The sequence below is a fragment of the Sardina pilchardus genome, chromosome 1 (assembly GCF_963854185.1).
Source record: "Sardina pilchardus chromosome 1, fSarPil1.1, whole genome shotgun sequence".
NCBI lineage: Eukaryota > Metazoa > Chordata > Actinopteri > Clupeiformes > Clupeidae > Sardina > Sardina pilchardus.
The window spans coordinates 40,312,296-40,332,669 of record NC_084994.1 but is presented as its reverse complement, the minus strand read 5'-3'; the positions used below and the strand labels follow the sequence as shown (position 1 = coordinate 40,332,669).

The 20,374-nt window shown below is 47.9% G+C and overlaps 1 protein-coding gene across 1 annotated transcript in view; it reads left to right on the top strand.

Moving 5' to 3' along the window:
- Nucleotides 1-19,816, top strand: part of LOC134090779 (junction plakoglobin-like) — a 28,680-nt gene extending 8,864 nt beyond the window's left edge. Inside the window, exons 2-16 of the mRNA XM_062544280.1 lie at nt 6,422-6,482; nt 7,009-7,176; nt 7,628-7,881; nt 8,795-9,033; nt 10,024-10,225; nt 11,304-11,448; nt 12,011-12,114; nt 12,569-12,907; nt 13,949-14,101; nt 14,812-14,931; nt 15,219-15,369; nt 16,820-16,941; nt 17,175-17,223; nt 17,355-17,488; nt 18,359-19,816. Coding sequence (XP_062400264.1) covers nt 6,470-6,482; nt 7,009-7,176; nt 7,628-7,881; nt 8,795-9,033; nt 10,024-10,225; nt 11,304-11,448; nt 12,011-12,114; nt 12,569-12,907; nt 13,949-14,101; nt 14,812-14,931; nt 15,219-15,369; nt 16,820-16,941; nt 17,175-17,223; nt 17,355-17,485 — 2,190 coding nt within the window. The 5' untranslated portion in view covers nt 6,422-6,469 and the 3' untranslated portion in view covers nt 17,486-17,488; nt 18,359-19,816. The remainder of the gene's footprint in view (nt 1-6,421; nt 6,483-7,008; nt 7,177-7,627; nt 7,882-8,794; nt 9,034-10,023; nt 10,226-11,303; nt 11,449-12,010; nt 12,115-12,568; nt 12,908-13,948; nt 14,102-14,811; nt 14,932-15,218; nt 15,370-16,819; nt 16,942-17,174; nt 17,224-17,354; nt 17,489-18,358) is intronic.
- The last annotated feature ends 558 nt before the right edge of the window (nt 19,817-20,374 follow it).

Genomic DNA, 20,374 nt, shown 5'->3' with positions numbered 1-20,374 from the left:
TGACTGGAAAAGCTATGGAGAGCCTATCAGTCATTAACAGCTTGCTGTAACTGGGAACAAAGTCCAGTCCAAGGAATGGCGTGTTTTAGGGGGTTATGCTCGTGAACAGTAACTCTTCTCTCTTGATTACAATGTAGATGTTTAACACAGCCAAGGCTAATTCTTGAACTGATTCTGCCCTTGTGCAAAGTAATCAATAACAGATCCCTGTCAATATACAGCAAAGAGAATCTTTGGCTGAACACCAAAACAAAAAAAAGCTATTCCGCTAGTTTCAGAATTCCGTCATTTCCGTTTGCTCTCTAAACGTTTTTATTTTGGGCCTTCGCCTTATCTGTGCATGGCTCTTGCAGCGGTGGTTTGGTTTGGCCGGTGACGGCAGGCCGGCCTCTGCCAAAATGGATGCCAGAGGCTGTTATTGGTCTCGGGCGTTGCGGCGCGGTGCGGCGTAGAGCTGCCGCTAGCCGTGTTTACCATCTCCATGTTTGGTGCCGACTAAAGAAGAGGCTCTGAGGTCAAGCGCGCCTCTGGAAACGAAAGCACAAGTTCCGGCACGTCGGTAGGCGAGCGGTGTTCACACGTGTGTGTGTGTGTGTGTGTGTGTGTGTGTGTGTGTGTGTGTGTGTGTGTGTGTGTGTGTGTGTGTGTGTGTGTGTGTGTGTGTGTGTGTGTGTGTGTGTGTGTGTGTGTGTGTGTGTGTGTGTGTGTGTGTGTGTGTGTGTGTGTGTGTGTGTGTGTGTGTGTGTGTGTGAGAGAGTGACAGAGAGAAAGGCCGAACGAGAGAGTGAGAAAGAGGGAGGGCACAAGTGTGTGTGTGTGTGTGAGAGAATTCTTCTACTCGATGAAGTTCAGGGCTGAGGATTTGGGGTGGGGCAGGGTGTGGCACAATCACACTGTAACTTACTGAAAACTACAGCCTCGCCCGTGAGAGGTACCTAGGAACACTTACGTAACACCAGCTCGGAGGGAATCACCTTTTAACCCAAATCACTCCCCATCCTTAAAAGAAGGTTCCTTTTAAGGGACATGGATTTTGGAGAAAGGAGAATGAGTAGGCCTATGGCTGGATGAAGTGAGTGCAGAGATGGCTGCTAGCATCAAGGTGCGATTTGTCATGTAGCTGTTGAGTGGGTTGGATCAGGGTGTTTTTTTACAGCAGATTCATTAAGTGACCACATTGGCTCATCTCACTTTCTGTAAACAACATGCTACGAAAGGCTAAAGGGGCACACTAAAAGGCCAGCAAGGTTTTCTCTGTTGAACCGAGTTGAGTTGAATTCTGAGCAAGAATGGAAAAAGTACATCTTTCATTGTCTTGTCCTGTCCAAATGTCTGTGTGAACCCTGTTAGTGACAACCCTGTTTGACGCCCTGAAGCCATTACTGTAATTTCATGTGAAATGTTGATATCTTTTTTTAAAAAAAATTGGGGTTACAAAATGGGTGTTGCCTGGCTTTGCCATCTCCTCCCCTTCATGAGAAACACATGAACCCACACCTGCCTCTCTGGAAAAGACAGTAGCAGGCATGGGCACGTTCTGTAACCTACACACACACACACACACACACACACTCCACCCTGGGTCCTGCCCCAGCCTGCCCCGCCCGACGCGATGGGGTGGGGTGTGGTTTTGGCTCTGCTGCCTGTCAGCGATGAGTGAGTGGTGAGTCACCTCACTGTTGTCTTTATCACCGATTACCTCATGTAATACCCCACCCCCCCTCTCTCTCACACACACACACACACACACACACACACACACACACACACACTCCCATACACTCCCATCCTTCTCATGGATATGAAAAGCCTCTGTGTTAAATGGCCTCTTTGAAACCAGAGTCTGAAATGTGAGACCCCAAACCCAAACCGGCCCATTCATTTAAACCCCAACCTGACTGGCCACTGGAGGGGCCCGTCCACTCGGTTACCATGAGAACCAGCAGAGAGACGGGGGAACTGATAGGGCATTCATCTAGTACCTAATGCAGTCCAAAATAGGCTGCCAAAAATAGCAGTTGGTCTGAAAATACCACGGGGACTTTGTGGAAGTATGCTTTTTTAAATATTCATTCGATATACTTATCTTTAGACATTCAGCACATGCCCAGTAAGCAGGTGAATGTGTGTTCAAGACAAGTCTCTCGGGACTTCTGTCCTTTTCAAGGCATTTCAGGACAGACTAAAGCGCAGAGAAAGACCGTGCATGGCACCATTTTTAAAGGAGGTGCTTTTTGGCGTTCAAATCAAGACCTCCTTCAAATTCTGTGCTTTTTCATCCAGGAATGTCTCCAGGACGCCCTCATAAAAAAGTAAAAAACCTCCAACATGGCTTTCACTGTAACATTTCTGCCAGACCGATTGTTGTACACCAGTCACGAAGACCTTTACTTGTTATCTACACAGTTTTGAATGCAAGTGCGCTCGCTCGCTTGCTCGCTCTCCCCAAATAGACACGGGAGGTGTGGCGACTGGGGGCCGTTGAGGTGAGTCGAGGTGACGGGCTAACACGCTCACATCTCTCCCTCCCTTAAGCCCCCCCCCAATACACACACCACCACCGTTTAGCCCTTCCCATCTAAGGCCGCATATTGTGGTTCCCGGCAACTTTTCCTTTCCAAGTGAAAATGCCTGGAGTGATTCAGAGCTGATCTGTCCCTGATCTCTCCGTCAGACCAGATCTGCTCTGTCTTGCCATTGCTGTCTGCTGTGAAAGGATAATTAGGCTTAAAAGTTCCCAGAAGGGCTTCTTGGGTAATATCTTTTTGGAGGTATTGTTTCAACGCGACCGTTCATCTTTGGATGATTACAAGTGCTGTGATCTGTCTGTTCATGCGCCTGTGATTATAAACAGTTGTTCTGCTGGGTAGCGGAATGACAAAATACTGTAGTGGCTTTTCTGCAAAGTCTCACAGATGACTGAAGGTGCTGACAATGAGAAATTAGACCCAAAGAGAAGGAATGTTTGCCCCCCCCCCCACCACACCACCACACATGATTTCCAGTAATCTTACCGCTAACAGTATTTGTCTTTGCCAGTTTGAGTCATTATCTGAAAAAAAATGCTAGTTTTGTAGATGTAATCAGTCAGCCTGTTGATTCATTTAGAAAACATTCAAATTATTCTTATTTTGCTTGTGAAAGACAAGGCGACAAGATTTGGAATCCAGGCGAGTAGTGTGCCACTGAATTTCTACAGCCACCTGTGTTCGTTATTTAGTCTTGGAATGTGATTTGATTATAATGCACCATCGTGTGTGTGTGTGTGTGTGTGTGTGTGTGTGTGTGTATGTTGGGGGGGGGGGTCTCTGGAGAACCATTTGGGTTGTCTACATCTGCTCTTATTACACACACACACACACACACACACACACACACACACACACACACACACACACACACACACACACACACACACACACACACACTCTCACTCTCTCTCTCTCTCTCTCTCTCTCTCTCCATTTATCCCCCACACTTCCGTTCCCTCAGTAGGCTGTTACTCTGCGATGACTCAGGCACCACAGGAAAGCGATCTCTGGCCCCCCACGCTTGAGTCATTGATCCTCCTCGCTCCCCATACCATGACCTTCCACCTCTACTGGTCAGCCTACGGTAGCCATGGGGGGACAAAAAGAGTCCAGCCCTAACACTGTCCTTTTGACAGCTACGGTGTGAATCATGGAATCTCCTGGATCATGACTTCATAAGGCGGACCAATTGATTTGGGTCCCTTCATGAACCTTCTGCCTCCAGACCTGGGTGTGGTCAATTGTGAGCTGGTGCAATGAGTGTGAACCTTGAGATAGCGTGAATTGTGACCGATTGTCTGAGGCATTTCAGGCGGGATTTCGACACACTTCACACCTCTCCGTTGGTGTGTTTCATCACACTGAGGACACAAGGTGGGAGGGAGTGATGTCATCATTCGGTAGTTCACAGCCAGCCCTAAGCTGGTCTCGTCTGGTTTGAGAGCAATTTCACGGACCTAAGTGTGAGAGAGAGTGACAGAGAGAGAGAGAGTGAGAGAAAGAGAAAGAAAGAAAGCGTGTGAGTGAGACTGTCCTCATGATTAGCCACAGATGTTTTTTTGTCTGTGCTGTTACCAACGCGTCAACTCAAGACATTTATCATACAAATAATTGCACCGAGACACGTTCACACACACACAAACACACACACACACACACACACACAACTGTGGACACACACATACACACACAGCCTCCTCTTGTCTTTGACCTTTGAGAGAATGGCCTCAGATAGTAATTATATTTCTGTACGCCATGCCTCCCACTCGGTCCTTGACACACACACACACACACACACACACACACACACACACACACATACACACAACACACACACCCGCACATAGTCAGAAGGCATGTGAGAAATGTGCATGGTAAGGTCGTTCCCTCTGTTTGGCCCCTGCACTTTTATAACATCTGTTCCAGAAGAAGACTGCATGCATTCTACCCAGAAGTCCACTGTACATGTGAATTCAAGTGTGTGTGTTTGTCTGTGTGTGTGTGTGTGTGTGTGTGTGTGTGTGTGTGTGTGTGTGTGTGTTACTGTATAATCCTCGCTGATGTTAATCCAAATCGTCTAAAGTCAGTGGCTCAACATTGTGAGTGTGGAGATATGCGAGGTCTGGCTCTGCACTGAAGTGTGTGTGTGTGTGTGTGTGTGTGTGTGTGTGTGTGTGTGTGTGTGTGTGTGTGTGTGTGTGTGTGTGTGTGTGTGTGTGTGTGAAGTGTGTGTGTGTGTGTGTGTGTGTGTGTGTGTGTGTGTGTGGGGAGAGGGGGGGGTTCCAGATTCTTTCTGAAAGTCTAATTTTGGGTATGTGTCAGTGACCCCTGGTTAAGTCGGGGTGAGCACTCTGGAATGTCTGTTTGCGTGTAGTGGAGGGACACATAGAGGCACAGTCAGCAGCGGCACCACAAAGTAGGAGTTTCTTTAATTATGAAGTAGAGAAAGGAGAATGCGGTGGTGAAACGATAGACCAGTCACTCTAGCCACAAGAAGGAGGGAGAGAGAGAGAGAGAGGGAGAAAGGAAGAGAGGGGAAATAATGAGTTGGCTTGGATTTTTAGTACCTCAGAGAATTCACAAGCACAGAAGCGGAGAGGCAAATCCATTTTACTGAGCCAACAAGCGAGAGGAGACATGATCTCTGTATGCCTGTAGGTCAGAAGACATGATCTCTCTCTATGCCAGCGGAAGACATGATCTTTCTATGCCTGTAGAAGACATGATTTCATGAACTCTGTAAGCCTGTAGAAGACATGATTTCTCAATAGGTCTGCACGAGACATGATCTCTGTAAGCCTGCAGAAGACATGATCTCTGTAAGTCTGTAGAGGACATGATCTCTGTATGCCTGTAGAGGACATGCTCTCTGTGTGCCTGTAGGTCTTATTCTTCCTCCCTCCTGCTGGTGGAGAGGTGCCCGTTGCCTCTTCAAAGGGGGGCTAGTTGCTGCACGTCGGTGGTTGTAAACGATCCTCGCCATCGCATGTGTTTTGAAGTTTGTGCGTAACTTTGGAAGAGGCTGCAGGATATGAACAGGGAGGGGAGTTCTAAATTAGAAAAAAAATGTATCTCATGATGAGGTACACGTGAACGTTTGTGTACTGCAGCCTGTGTTGTGTATTTGATTGTGTGTGTGTGATTTATTTTCGGAGGGTGTATCTTTCTTTTTTGACTGATGGGCTCGGCGAAAGTTGTTTTTGTGTGCCAGGATATTTGCATGTGTGCACTTGAGCTTGTGAGGGTTTGTGTGTGTGAGATCAGGGCGTGGACAGCGCAGGGCTAGGGTGTGTGTGTACAAAATGTCTACCTGCTTGTTTGTCCTTCGACGAGGGCAGGTAAGCGATCAGGGTGTGTGTGTGTAAGTGTGTGTGTGTGTGTGTGTGTGTGTGTGTGTTCCGAGGGCTTGCGCACACAAGCGGCGACCAGAAACGCGCCGAGCCGGTCGAGCGAGTCGTGGCGTCTGCTGCAGTCCCTGCCAACTTCCCCCCTTTGGTTCCCACGGATACTGTATACGAGGCAGTGTAGGCATGGCGATCGAGGGGCGGGGTGAAAGGTCAACTGCCATTCCTCCTCCTAAGGCAGCTGCCCCCACCAACACACACATACACACACACACACACACACTCTCCTCTCCTCCTCCGCTCTGCTCTGTGTGTGTGTGTGTGTGTGCGCGCTAAAGGCAGTCATGTCCAGGGCCCTCCCAGAGACCAAAGGCCGAGCACAGCTCTGCTAGGGCCAGCGACGCTAATGACTCCGGGACAGATTAGCCCGATAAAGTTGTTTTGCAGATGGTGCAAAAAGGAGGAGCCTTTGTTCAGTTGGCTTGGCATTTCTTTTTCTTTTTTTTGGTACATTTTTGTAATCACTTCCATTTTTCTCTCTTTCAGGCATTTTCTTCCACATTGATCATCTTCAACTGAGCCTTAGAGGCTACTATGGCAATGCAGAGTAAGTCTTTTATTTTTTTATATTTTTAATTGTCTCTGAGTTTATGATTTTTAGTCAACTGTGTATTTTTTTTTAGACAAATCTGTTGTGATCATTCATTATATATTTTGTAAACCAATTTTGCAAAGTCTCACACGCCCTGTCGCAGATTTGCCATTTAAGCCTTTAAAACTAAAACCTTTAAAACTTCAAACTTTAAAACTTTATTATGGACTGTGAAAACGGCTTCTTTAGTTATAGTGGTCTGTTTCTGGTCTCTCGTCTGTTGAGAGCCTGACTGTAATGAGAACTCCGTTCTCTAAACGCGTTGCTTTATTGAATGTAAAGACTCTTGTTACCACATTTGCATTCTCAGTCATGAATATGCCTGTTTAAAAGCTCTAGAGACATTTTATATGTCTATAGAGTGTTTTTACTAGAGACCATGCTTGTCTGAGAGTGATCTTGTTTATGATGCCTGCTCGCGCCGTGGCTTTGAGTTGTGTTTAACGGGTGTCTGTGTGTGTGTGTGTGTGTGTGTGTGCAGTGGGCGAGCCCGAGGGCATGGTGAAGGTGTCGGAGTGGCAGCAGACCTACTACTCGTCCGACTCGGGCATCCAGTCCGGTGCCACCACAGTGCGCACGGACGATGACGGAGCCGAGTACAGCAAGCAGTACACCATCACCACCACCGTCACCGCGGACAACTCTGCAGGTAGGAGCACAGCGCTGTGTGTTTGTGTGTGTGTGGGCAGGGTGTCTTTTCCCTGAAGAGCAGCCAAGGAGCATTGTGAGGCATGATAAGTGAAGATGGGTATAAAATAGTTGTTCTACTTTTCTTTTTTTCCCCCACTCTGCTCTAAACTCCAGTCTGAACGCTGTCATAAACCTGGCAACGCCTTATTGGAAAGTCTTTATCAACCAAAGTGCCCTGTCAGGAAAATGCTCAACTTTATTCTTTCTGCTAAATGCGCTGCCCCAAAACTTGCCATGAGGTACGAAGTGCTAGACAAGCTAGTCATAAAAACAAAGTTCATTTTCTGTCTCTCTCTCTCTCTCTCTCTCTCTCTCTCTTTCTTTCTTTCTTTCTTTCTTTCTTTCTTTCTTTCTCTCTTTCTCTCTCTCTCTCTCTCTCTCTCCTTCTACCCCTCCTCCCTCCCCCACAGATCTGGAGTCTCAGTTAAACATGACGCGTGCTCAGCGCGTGCGTGCCGCCATGTTCCCCGAGACGGTGGCGGAGGGCACGAGCATCCTGTCCACGCAGACCGAGGGCACCCACATGACCAACGTGCAGAAGCTGGCCGAGCCCTCCCAGCTGCTCAAGGCCGCCATCGTCCACCTCATCAACTACCAGGACGACGCCGAGCTGGCCTCCCGCGCCATCCCCGAGCTCACCAAGCTCCTCAACGACGACGACCAGGTACGGGCCTTTTTCCGCCTCAGGAACAAAGCGTACATCAAGAAACAGAGAAAACGTATCCAAAAACGTATCCGTCCTTATAAACAATGTAACAATGTAAACAAAAATGTTCACTACAGAGAATGTCTTTTTGTATGTATAATATATTTAACTTTAAACGCAAGAACCAAATGAATGTTAAATTCAGTGCATGGTACACACACACACACACACATGTACACACACATATATAAGTACAAAAAGTTTAGTAGAAGAAAAGTCTAACTTGGAGAAGGCTCTTGTGTGCATATCTTTGCATAAGTCATAAACAGAGGAATCCCAATAAATCAAATAAATTGCGTGTCACAGGTTGTTACAGGTAAACGCTTGAGGGCCTGTTGAAAATTGCACTGTGGAAAATTAGATTTAGAAAAGAAGGCGAACCCATTATGTTTTTTATTATTTATTTATTTTTTTAAATCATAGACTGAACGTTCACAGTTGGCTTCATGCATGAGGAGCAAAGGCTAAATGAAAGACATTTCTAAAGTCAATTTTTTTTTACCGGAAAAGTATCAGCACATAATTCAAGGCCACAAATTTACTTGTGGTGCATTTGGCATCTTTCCTAACTCCATTCTCTCTCTCTCTCTCACACTCATTCTCTCTCTCTTTTTTCTCTCTCTCATTCTCACTCTCTCTCTCATTATCATTCTCTGATTCTCTCTCTCTCTCATTCTCATTCCCTCTCTCTTTTTCTTTTCTTTTCTCTCCCTCTCTCCCCTTCCCTCTCTCTCCCCCTCTCATTCTCACTCTCTCTCTCATTATCATTCTCTGATTCTCTCTCTCTCTCTCATTCTCATTCCCTCTCTCTTTTTCTTTTCTTTTCTCTCCCTCTCCACCCCCCCCCCCCCCCCTCCCCCTCTCTCTCTAGGCGGTGGTGGGTAAGGCGGCCCAGATCGTGAACCAGCTGACGCGCAAGGAGGCGTCCCGGCGGGCGCTGATGCAGTCGCCCCAGATGGTGGCGGCGGTGGTGCGCGCCATGCAGAACACCAGCGACATGGAGACGGCGCGCGCCACCGCCAGCATCCTGCACAACCTGTCGCACCAGCGCGAGGGCCTGCTCGCCATCTTCAAGTCCGGCGGCATCCCCGCCCTCGTCCGCATGCTCAGGTCAGTAACAGCGGGAGACCCGGGCCACTCGAGGCTCAAGTTCCGGCGGTGGTGTCACCCCCCGTGCAGGACACAGGCCCGATAGAGTTCAGGTGTGGTGCCTGAACTCAGGCTTGAGCTCGGCCATGTCCGATGTCAAGAAAAGGCTATTCTTTATATGGTCTTTGAATGTATTTGATCATTTCAGGCACAGATCATTTCCTGTCTATCAGTCCTGAGGACAGAGTAGGACAAGTGCTTCAGGGCCCTGGAACAGTCAGTCAATCAATAACTCAATCAATAGATCAATCAATCCGTCTTTCAAAAGGGTTTATTTCAGTCAGTCGGTCCCTCACTCGGGACTTATCTGTCCTTGATTGATTGGTGGTGGTACACCGTGGGTCAGGTAGCCAATCAAATGGTTACAGCTGCCTGCTGGGAGGTCAAAAAGGCTGAAAGATGGCTCAGTGACATACAGTAGATATCATCATTAGAAACCATTGCAGTGCTCCCAAGAAAGATGGTTTCCAGTAAATATGTAGGAGGCTGATGGCTCCTGATGGCTGAAGTCACACACATCTTACAGTAACTTCACTCTGCAGACAGGACTTCTCTAAACAATATCTCACAATCCTGTGGTCTGCAGACGATGATCATTTATATTATCTAAACTGTTTAGACCGCTGGCCTTGACCAGTGACACCACAAAAGCCAAAAGGAATGTGCTGACACTAAAGTTGAAGTATGCTGACGGTCAAACCCTAATCGCAGCCAGTTTACCCGATTGATTTAGCCTAGCCTAGCCTAGCCTAGCCTAGCGCTAAAACCTTAGAGGTTTGAGGCACCATAGTAAAACCTTAATCACAGTCAAACCTTAATCACAGCCAGTTTACTGGATTGATTTAGCCTAGCCTGGCGCTAAAACCGTAGAGGTTTGAGGCACCATAGCTCGATGAACTCGAGCCCAAGTGACCCCCACGGTTGACCTCTGACCTTCTTGTCTCCGCTCAGCTCCCCCATGGAGTCGGTGCTGTTCTACGCCATCACCACGCTGCACAACCTGCTGCTGCACCAGGAGGGGGCCAAGATGGCCGTGCGTCTGGCCGACGGGCTGCAGCGGATGGTGCCGCTGCTCAAGAAGAGCAACCCCAAGTTCCTGGCCATCACCACCGACTGCCTGCAGCTGCTCTCCTACGGCAACCAGGAGAGCAAGGTGAGGACACATCTCTCTGTGTGTGTGTGTGTGTGTGTTTGAAGATGGTTTTAATAGAATGCTTTTGTTTGTGTGTGTGTGTGTTTGATTGTTTTATAGGAATGCTTTTGTTTGTCTGTGTGTTTTTGATGGTCGTTTTAATACTGTGTTTTTGTTTGAATAATTTGAATAGAATGCTTTTGTGTGTGTGTGTGTTTAAAGGTCATTTGTATTTGAGTGTGTGTGTGTTTGATTGTTTTAGTGTGCTTTTGTGTAAAGTGTGTGTGTTAGAGAGAGTGTGTTTAAAGATCATGTCTATTTGAACATGTTAAATCGTATGTGTGTGTTTTGTATAGTGTTTTGTTTGTATTGGAATAGTGTAGAATTCTGGGAGAGCATTAAGTGTGTGTAAGTGAACACACATGCATGACTTCATCCGTGAGGCTGTGCAGTCTGTGCTGTATCACTGTGTGAGATCTGTGGGGAATGTGACTGGAGTGAAGTGTGTGTGTGTGTCTCTGTGTGTGTCTGTGTGTCTGCCTGCTGGGCCTCTCAAAGCCCTCTGGCACTGACACGAACACCCATAAATATGACGGATACATCTAAACTACAGTAGCCCACCTGTGTATACAGACACACGTGCAGAGACACACGCAGACTAACATGCAGAGACACATACACACACACACACACACACACACACACACACACACACATAAATATATTGTTTCGTACATGTTGGAACAATTAAATATTAACATTTACTGATTTACTGCAACACCATATGCACTCTGTAGAATCACACACACACACACACAGACACACAGACACACACAGACACAAACACACACAGAGACACAAGTAAAAACAAAGTAACATTTCTACAACGGAGTGCCTTAGTCTCTTCTCTCTTTTTTGATTCTTGACTAAACCCACAACAGACTAAAGAGCACCTGTCTATTTCTAACACGAAAGGAACCTTGCAGCGCCTCTGGTCCTTTTTTCATAACACACAGAGACAAACACACAGACACACCCACATGCACACATACACAGGCAGAGTGTCTGACAGGTTGTGTTGCTGTGTTCTATTCTGTAGCTGATCATCCTGGCCAACAGCGGGCCGGAGGGCCTGGTGCACATCATGAGGAACTACAACTACGAGAAGCTGCTGTGGACCACCAGCCGCGTGCTCAAAGTGCTCTCCGTCTGCCCCAGCAACAAGCCCGCCATCGTCGACGCCGGTGAGACACCGCAGCAGCGCGCACACACACACACACACACACGTACGCACACACACACGCACGCACACACGTACGCACACACTGTTTGTGTTTCGTTTGCAATATTGCCAGAGGGTGCTGCATACAGTAGGCAAAGGATGTTAATAGTTAATGCCCTCACCCAATTCACACTGAAAGCTGAAACTGAATCTCTCGCTCTCCTTCTCTCTGTCTGTCTCTCTCTCTCTCTCTCTCTCTCTTTCTTTCTTTCTTTCTTTCTTTCTTTCTTTCTTTCTTTCTTTCTCTGTCTCTCTCTCTCTCTCTTTCTTTCTTTCTTTCTTTCTTTCTTTCTTTCTTTCTTTCTTTCTTTCTTTCTTTCTTTCTTTCTTTCTTTCTTTCTTTCTTTCTTTCTTTCTCTCTGTCTCTCTCTCTCTCTCTCTCTTTCTTTCTTTCTTTCTTTCTTTCTTTCTTTCTTTCTTTCTTTCTTTCTTTCTTTCTCTCTGTCTCTCTCTATCTCTGTCTCTCTCTATCTCTCTCTCTCTCTCTCTTTCTCTCTCTCTCTCTCTTTCTCTCTCTCTCTCAGGTGGCATGCAGGCCCTGGGTAAACACCTGACAGGCTCCAGCCAGAGGCTGATGCAGAACTGCCTGTGGACTCTCAGAAACCTGTCGGACGCCGCCACCAAGCAGGTGAGTGAGGACGCCACTGACCAATCACCGCCTCTTATCGCCCCCCTGATCTCCACATACCTGCACCACTATCTCCCCCACTGTCAGAGAGAAGGCGCCATTTTGTGGCCAGCTTCAACTTCTCCCATCTGCATAACATTGCAGTCATGAGATGTGATAAACAGCAGTATTTGGCAAACAAAAACATTTTGGATGTGTTCGACCTTTTTTGTTTTATTTTTATAAATTTTTTTAGCTTATATTTTTTACCTTTTATAGCATGTATAAAATATACATTTGAAGACATGATTGCTTTTTTGACATTATTAAAGACTGTAACGATAACTGTTTATTAATGAATTACTTCATTTAATTCCTTTATGTAGCAGTTTATTTTTTGGAGTCAGGTTTGGCAGTGGTAAGTTGATGTCTCATTGAGAGCTAATTGGTTGTCCCTCTCTCTGGTCACCACCAGGAGGGTCTGGACAGTCTCCTGATGGACCTCGTTGGCCTGCTCTCGTCCGACGACATGCACATGCTGACGTGCGCCACCGGCGTGCTCTCCAACCTGACGTGCAACAACGGGCGCAACAAGTCGCTGGTGGTGCAGGGCAACGGCGTGGAGGCGCTGATCCACGCCATCCTGCGCGCCAGCGAGAAGGAGGACGTGGTGGAGCCGGCCGTCTGCGCCCTGCGCCACCTCACCAGCCGCCACCCGGACGCCGAGCTGGCCCAGAACGCCGTGCGCCAGCACTACGGCATCCCCGCCATCGTCAAGCTGCTCGCCCAGCCCTACTACTGGCCCATCATCAAGGTACGCAGGAGCAGGGGACATGACCACTGATTTAGAGAGAGAGGGGGGGGGGTAGAGATGTGAGAGAAAGAAAGAGAGGGAGAGAAAGAAAGAGAGTGAGAGAAAGAAAGGGAGTGAGAGAATGAGAGAGAGTGAGAGAGAGAGAGTGAGTGAGAGAAGGACAGCACTACGGCATCCCCGCCATCGTCAAGCTGCTCGCCCAGCCCTACTACTGGCCCATCAAGGTGAGGAGGAGCAGGGGACATGACCACTGATTTAGAGAGAGGGGGGGTATATGTGAGAGAAAGAAAGAGAGTGAGAGAAAGAAAGGGAGTGAGAGAAAGAGCGAGTGAGAGAGGGAGAGTGAGTGAGAGAAGGACAGCACTACGCCATTGTCAAGCTGCTGGCCCAGCCCTACTACTGGCCCATCATCAAGGTGAGGAGGAGCAGGGAGGAGCAGATTTAGAGAGAGGGAGGGAGGGGGGTAGAGATGTGAGAGAAAGAAAGAGACAGTGAGAGAGAAAGAGAGTTAGAGAAGGAGAGAGAGTGAGAAAGAGAGACTGTGAGAGAAAGGGAGTGAGTGACTCAGAAAGAGAGAGAGAGAGAGATAGATGGGTTCCATCATCCAGGTGAGGAGACCGAGCGAGAGAAAGATGAAGGGATAGAGGGAGAGAAGACGCAAGGGAGTGCTGTATCTGAATGCTTCTGCTCTGGGGAAGGGGGGCAGTAAGAGTGTACTGTACCCAGCCCATGTACCCAGTAAGTAGGCTAGGGGTTGGCTGAGAGAGGGGGAGCAGCAGCTGAATCTGCATATCATCAAGCTGAGAAAGAGGGATGAAGAGCAGAGAAGGTGAAGAAACTCTCGTGTGAGAGTGCAAGAATAGACAGTTGGGAATGGGGCCCCCCTGGAAGAAAAAAAAAACAAGACTTGGAAAGGGCTGGACAGAAAGGAAGTGACAAACGGACCAAGTGCTCTTAGTGACAAATAGCCTTGCCTGTACAATCAAGCCTAGCTTTTGGAATGTGCTCATTGGTTCCACCCCTTTGTTCCCCCCCACACAGGCTGCAGTTGGTCTGGTCCGTAACCTGGCTCTGTGCCCAGCCAATCAGGCGCCTCTCAGGGACGCAGGGGCCATCCAGAGACTGGTCAACCTGCTGGGGAAGGCCCACCAGGACGCCCAGAAGCACGGCTCCACTGCCCAGCAGACGTACCAGGTAGCTCACCTCACTCTCGCACCTCACAGGCTGGTAGCATCACACCTGTCTTAACAACACACCTGTCTGACACGCCTTTTTCCTCAATAAACTATGGCAACAGTACACTGTAGACAGGGTGTATCTATGGCAACAGTACTCATTAGACAGGGCTGCAACACAACTCTTGTGTTGTAAACAATTGCACTGGCTGAGACACGAACACACATGCCACACATACCATGCCATGCCTACATGTATACACCCACACACATTGTTGCATCCTTCCAAGACTTGCTAGCCTGCAGTCTCAAAACAATGTAACCTGCCAGCTTGCTGCCTGTTCAACAGGTCGAAACCGTAGACATTGCACAGATAACGTTAGAGTGAATGTCATGTGACTAGCAGAGAGTGGACCTTGCACTACTTTATGGGTTTATTGATCTTTTTCACACAATGATCTGGTCATGGGCACATCATAAGCACCTCTCTTTCTGCTTGAGTAGAATCAGCTCTTTGTCAAATTATCGTTTTGTTCAGTTGGGGAAAAAAAGGCTATAGGTACTGTGTCCTCTTCAAAAACCTGAAAACCTGTTCAGACACATAAAACACCGAATAAACGAAAGTACTTAACATTAATTTTCTTTCTTTCTTCCTTTCTTTCTTAATTTCTTTCTTTTCTCTCTTTCCCTCTTCCTCTTCCTCCCTCTCCCTCCCCCTCTCTCTCTCAGGATGGCGTGAGGATGGAGGAGATTGTGGAGGGCTGCACAGGAGCTCTGCACATCCTGGCCAGAGACCCGGCCAACGCCGCCGAGATCGCCTCCATGGACACCATCCCCCTGTTCGTCCAGGTAACAGAACACAGTGTGTGTGTGTGTGCGTGCGTGCGTGCGTGCGTGCGTGCGTGCGTGCACGTGTGCCAGTGAATTGGAGTTTGAGTGAATATGTGCTGATGTAAAGATATGACTGCTGAGCTAGTGAATGTTTGGTCAGCTAAAAAACATCAGTCTTACAGACTAATCCGTAACTCTGTAACCTACAGAGAGAGAGACTGTCAGACTTGGACAACTTAATGCGTACGTGGCTTAACTCCCCCCTTTCTCTATCTGTGTGTGTGTGTGTGTGTGTGTGTGCGCAGCTGCTGTACTCCCCAGTGGACAACGTGAAGCGCGTGGCCGCCGGCGTGCTGTGCGAGCTGGCGGTGGACAAGCGCTCGGCCGAGGTGATCGACGCCGAGGGGGCCTCCGCGCCGCTCATGGAGCTGCTGCACTCCAGCAACGAGGGCATCGGTGAGTCCAGCGCCGACCGGCCCCCCCTGCACTGACCACTGGTGCTTGGGCTTGATCTGAATAGGACCCCAATGAGGATGTGTAAAGCACGCCAAGAAATCAGTTCATAGTGTCTGGGGGAGATGGAGAGAGGGAGAGAGGGAGGGACTGAGAGCGAGGGATACACAGACAGAGAGACAGAGGGCATCGGTGAGTCCAGCGCCGACCGGCCCCCCCTGCACTGACCACTGGTGCTTGGGCTTGATCTGAATAGGACCCCAATGAGGATGTGTAAAGCACGCCAAGAAATCAGTTCATAGTGTCTGGGGGAGATGGAGAGAGGGAGAGAGGGAGGGACTGAGAGCGAGGGATACACAGACAGAGAGACAGAGGGCATCGGTGAGTCCAGCGCCGACCAGCCCCCGCACTGACCACTGGTGCCCACAGAACAGAGCACCACAGAGGAGCAGCGGGCTCATAGAGATGGCACTGAGGATAGCATGGGCTTAATCTGAATAGGTATAAAGCAGGCCAAGAAATCAGCTCATAGTGTCAGAGAGAGAGAGGGAGAGAGAGAGAGAGAGAGAGACTAAGAGAGAGAGAGACTGAGAGAGAGAGAGACTGAGAGAGAGAGAGACTGAGAGAGAGAGAGACTGAGAGAGAGAGACTGAGAGAGGGACTGAGAAGAGCTGCGGGCTCATAGAGATGGCACATAGGCCAACATGGGCTTGATCTGAATAGAAACCCAATGAGGATGTGTAAAGCACGCCAAGAAATCAGTTCATAGTGTCTGGGAGAGAGAGGGACTGAGAGCGAGGGATATAGAGACAGAGAGACGGAAAGCGATAAAGAGAGAACGAGGGACAGAGAGCGAGACACGGAGAGCAAGAAACAGTGAGCTAGAGCCAGAGAGTGAGAGACCCGTCCAGAAGCCCCATCGCAGTTCAGTTGTGGTGCAGATGGAGGCTGGGCCTGTTCCATTCAGCTGCGGCAGTGACCGACAGGCCAAGAAAATGGCCGCCAGGAATGCCTCATTAGAAGAGGAGATGGACAAGCGAGAAGTGATTGAGGAGACCCAGAGCTCATAGAGGGAGAGCAGGAATCCAACAGGAGAGAACGATTAAAAGTCTTTCCATCTATGTTGGAAAGGATGTCAAATTGTTATTATGTTGTTACATTTTATTTTAAAAAACTGTTTGTTGTAGAAAGCCATACTCTCTTAGAAAAAAGGTGCTATGTAGAACTAAATGGTTCTTCAAACCATTTTGAAGAGTTAATCAAAAAAACCTTTAAGGGTTCTTTAAAGCCTGCATGGTTCTATATAGCACCTTAAGAACCTTTTTTTAAGAGTGTAGTAGAGTAAGCACGTCTGAAATCGTAAAGTAAAGAATGAGCTTGAACCAAGACGGTGGACGCACATTTGAGATGACTGACCGTTGCGTTGTGTGTCCCCCCCCCCCCCCCCCTCCAGCCACCTATGCCGCCGCCGTCCTCTTCCGCATCTCCGAGGACAAGACCGCCGACTACAGGAAGCGCGTGTCCGTGGAGCTGACCCACTCGCTCTTCAAGCACGACCCGGCCGCATGGGACATGGTGAGTGCGGCGCCCCCTTGTGGAAGTGCCAGTCCGCTACAAGACAACTCTGTGTAATGACTTTAGTCAGTCTATGATGGTAGTCAGTCTATGATCGTAGCAAGGCTAAACACTGACCGGTTTGCCGTTTGAGTTCAGCCGTGTAGAAGTGAATCTGTACACCTGCTAGCTTGAGGGGTCAAGACACTTTGACCTCTTGTTCTGACCTTCGACCCTCTGTCTCGCATTCCCAGGCACACAAGACTGCACAGATGGACACGCAGATGGGCTACGCAGCTGACGGTGAGTGTCCCTCTCGTTGCTCTTTCCAGAACAGTTCCAGCACAGTTCCCACAATGCAACTGCACACACATAGAAGGCCACCATTGGAGTCACTGACCGGTGTGGTATGTGTTTTTGTGTTTTCCCTCCAGAGGTGGACGGTGGATACGGCGCCGGCGGCTATGGCTATCCTGAGGGTATGCCCATGAATGGCATGCATATGGAGGCCGAGATGCCCGATGACTATGCCCCCAGCTACGGCTACCCAGAACCGCCCTACTAACAGGTCACTGCTTACCGCCACGCACACACGCGCAGGACACCGGCAGGCTCTCACTCTCTCTCTTTCACACACACGCGGGCAGGCTCTCACTCTCTCTCTTTCACACACACGCGGGCAGGCTCTCACTCTCTCTCTTTCACACACACGCGGGCAGGCTCTCTCCGAGGAGCGAGGGAGGATTTATAAACGCTGAATGAGAGGCACCTTCTCTCTCTCTCTCTCTCACACACACACACAGGACACGGGTAGACTCTCTCTCTCTCTCTCACTCACACACACGCACGCACCAGAGGGCCTTTGCACACATACACATTTTAAGACTGAAGACGTACATTATACATACACACACACACATGCACACTTTTTACCCTCATCATCCCAGCATCCTTAGAATGGTATAGAATAGGATTTAAATCAAACACACACACACACTCCACACACACACACACACACACACACACACACACACACACTTTAAAAATAGTATATGCAGACACACACCCCTACCTACAGATACATACAGTATATGCATTTTTGTGACATACATGTGAAATACCCTTCAGAGACTCCATGGGCTTCAGCAGTAAGTATGAAATGGCTTGTCACACAGTACAAGTCATGTTGCTCTGTTGAGCCGTAGCTTTCTGAAAGTCACGCTTGCTCAAAGCTTCAAGGCTGTGTGATGTATAGCTTCCCCTCAAACCCACCTCTGCCCAGGAAGTGCATCCGCTTGGACTTTTCTTTTTGCACCTGCTTCCTTATGTGACGTGAGGAGGCCGTGGAGCGGTTTGCAGCTGCGCAGCGGAATGTTCCGGCACCAGGGTCGCGGAACCACGGCGCCGTTGTCTGATATTTTGTCCGTTCTCTTTCCAGACGCGTGAGGGCGAACGGAGAGATGAGAGAGGAGCATGGAGAGAGGGATGTGCTGAACGAACAAACGAACGAGAGAAAGAGAGAGGAAGAAAGAGGAGTGGAGGATCATGAAGAAGAACGGCGTTCCTCGTCTTCACTACTGTAACACGACTCTGATGTGGCGCTCTACGCCGCTCTGCTCCGCCCCGCTCTGCTCTGCGCTACGGACTTTACTCGCCGTCTCACCAAGGCCACCACACACACCAGTCCCTTTCTTTTCTCCCCCAGAAATAATATCATTCTTTTACATTTTTGTTTTATTTTGTTCTTCTTCTACGGAAAGATTGTTGTATTTTATATAAGGGCTTTTAAGGGTGTGCAATTTTTTGCTTTTGTTTTTTTTTTGTTTGTTTGTTTTTGTGTTTTTGTTTTCACTGCGCTTAGGTGAAAAAAAGGGGAACACTACTGTATGCCAAAGAGATGTGTGTTTTATTTTGTAATAATTATAATAACCATTTAACTTCTGATTTTAGTTGACGCAGTTGTTTTGAGAATGATTTTAGAAGAAAGAAAGAAAACTGTAAAATATCTTGCCGGTCATGTGACTGACAACGCGTTGGTGGTCGTAGCCCCGTGTTGCTGACCTCAGTCCTGCCTTGGATTTAATGGAACGTTTGATAGTCTGAAGCCTGCACAGACGAGGCTGATCTGGAGTCAGGTTTTCGGCAGGTTTTTGCTTTGTTGGTTTTTCCTTTTCTTTTGGCCTGACACTGCGCTAGCCACAGCCCTCCACTACATGATCTTCATAGTACTACTGCTGCACCTGTTGGTCAGTGACCAAAACTTTTACTGGCTTGAACTGGCACATCAAACTTTTATGTGTGTGTAGGTGCATGTATGATTCTCTTTGTGTGTATGCTTGTGTGTGTGTGTGTGTGTGTGTGTGTGTGTGTGTGTGTGTGTGTGTGTGTGTGTGTGTGTGTGTGTGTATGCTTGTTTGTTTGTGCGTGCGTGCGTGTGTGAGTGTGTACGTTTGTTTGTTTGTGTGCGAATTCATTTTATTTTCCTTTTCCGGAGTTGCTTTTCTTAATAATAAAAAAAATAAAAGAGTATAGTAGCACTACAAATCTGCTGAGTGACAGTAACGGTCTTAAAAAGTGATGTAAATGAAATGATTTTATTACCTGTGACCATTAACTCGGCACATGACTAGACGCAGGAAGTACTGTCGAAGGGAAACATGTGGTCGGGACGTTGACAAATCAAAATGGCTACAGGTTTTGAAGAATCTCGGCTGGAGGAGAGTGTGAGGAAGTGCTTTAGCCCCTGTGAGAGAAGAGGTCTGACACTGACCGTAGAACATGGCAGTGTGGACGCATCAATAAACCTATTGACAGGGAGGGTTTTTTTTGTCTTTCTAGAATGTTTTTACTTAATATTTTTTGTCATAAGAAGAATAAAATGAACTTGTCTAACAAAGTGGTGTAGTGTGTGTGTGTGTGTGTGTGTGTGTGTGAGAGAGAGAGTGAGGGAGAGAGAACTAACTTGGTTGGCTGAATATCTTTCATATCTTTTAGCTCTTGGGAAGTCACACACAAGGTAGCCACAGATATGGGAAATATGTTTAATTCATTGAGCATGGTCAGTTAAATTCAAACAACTTTTTTTCCCCCATTAGGAGCTTAGAAACGCATCAATTCAATACAACATAGCGCACACATATTGGTTAACGCTCTATATGGTGACTGACTGTTGTCCAGTACGGGGTAGTTGTATGACTAAACTTGCGATCAGTATGAAACGAAAACCTAAATAATCCTAATTTCCTTTATATTAAAATACACCTTAAAACAATGAACACAGTTAAGATCTGTGATGTTCTAGTGCTTTTTTGTTATAATCCGCTTGCCCTATAACCTTCATTGAGATTCTTATGAAATAGGCCTACCTAGGGTATTTCTAATCAAAATCTGAGCACACCTCCCTGAGACACAAATAAAGCCACATAATTGGACCATCCAGCAGGCCAGTGCATCA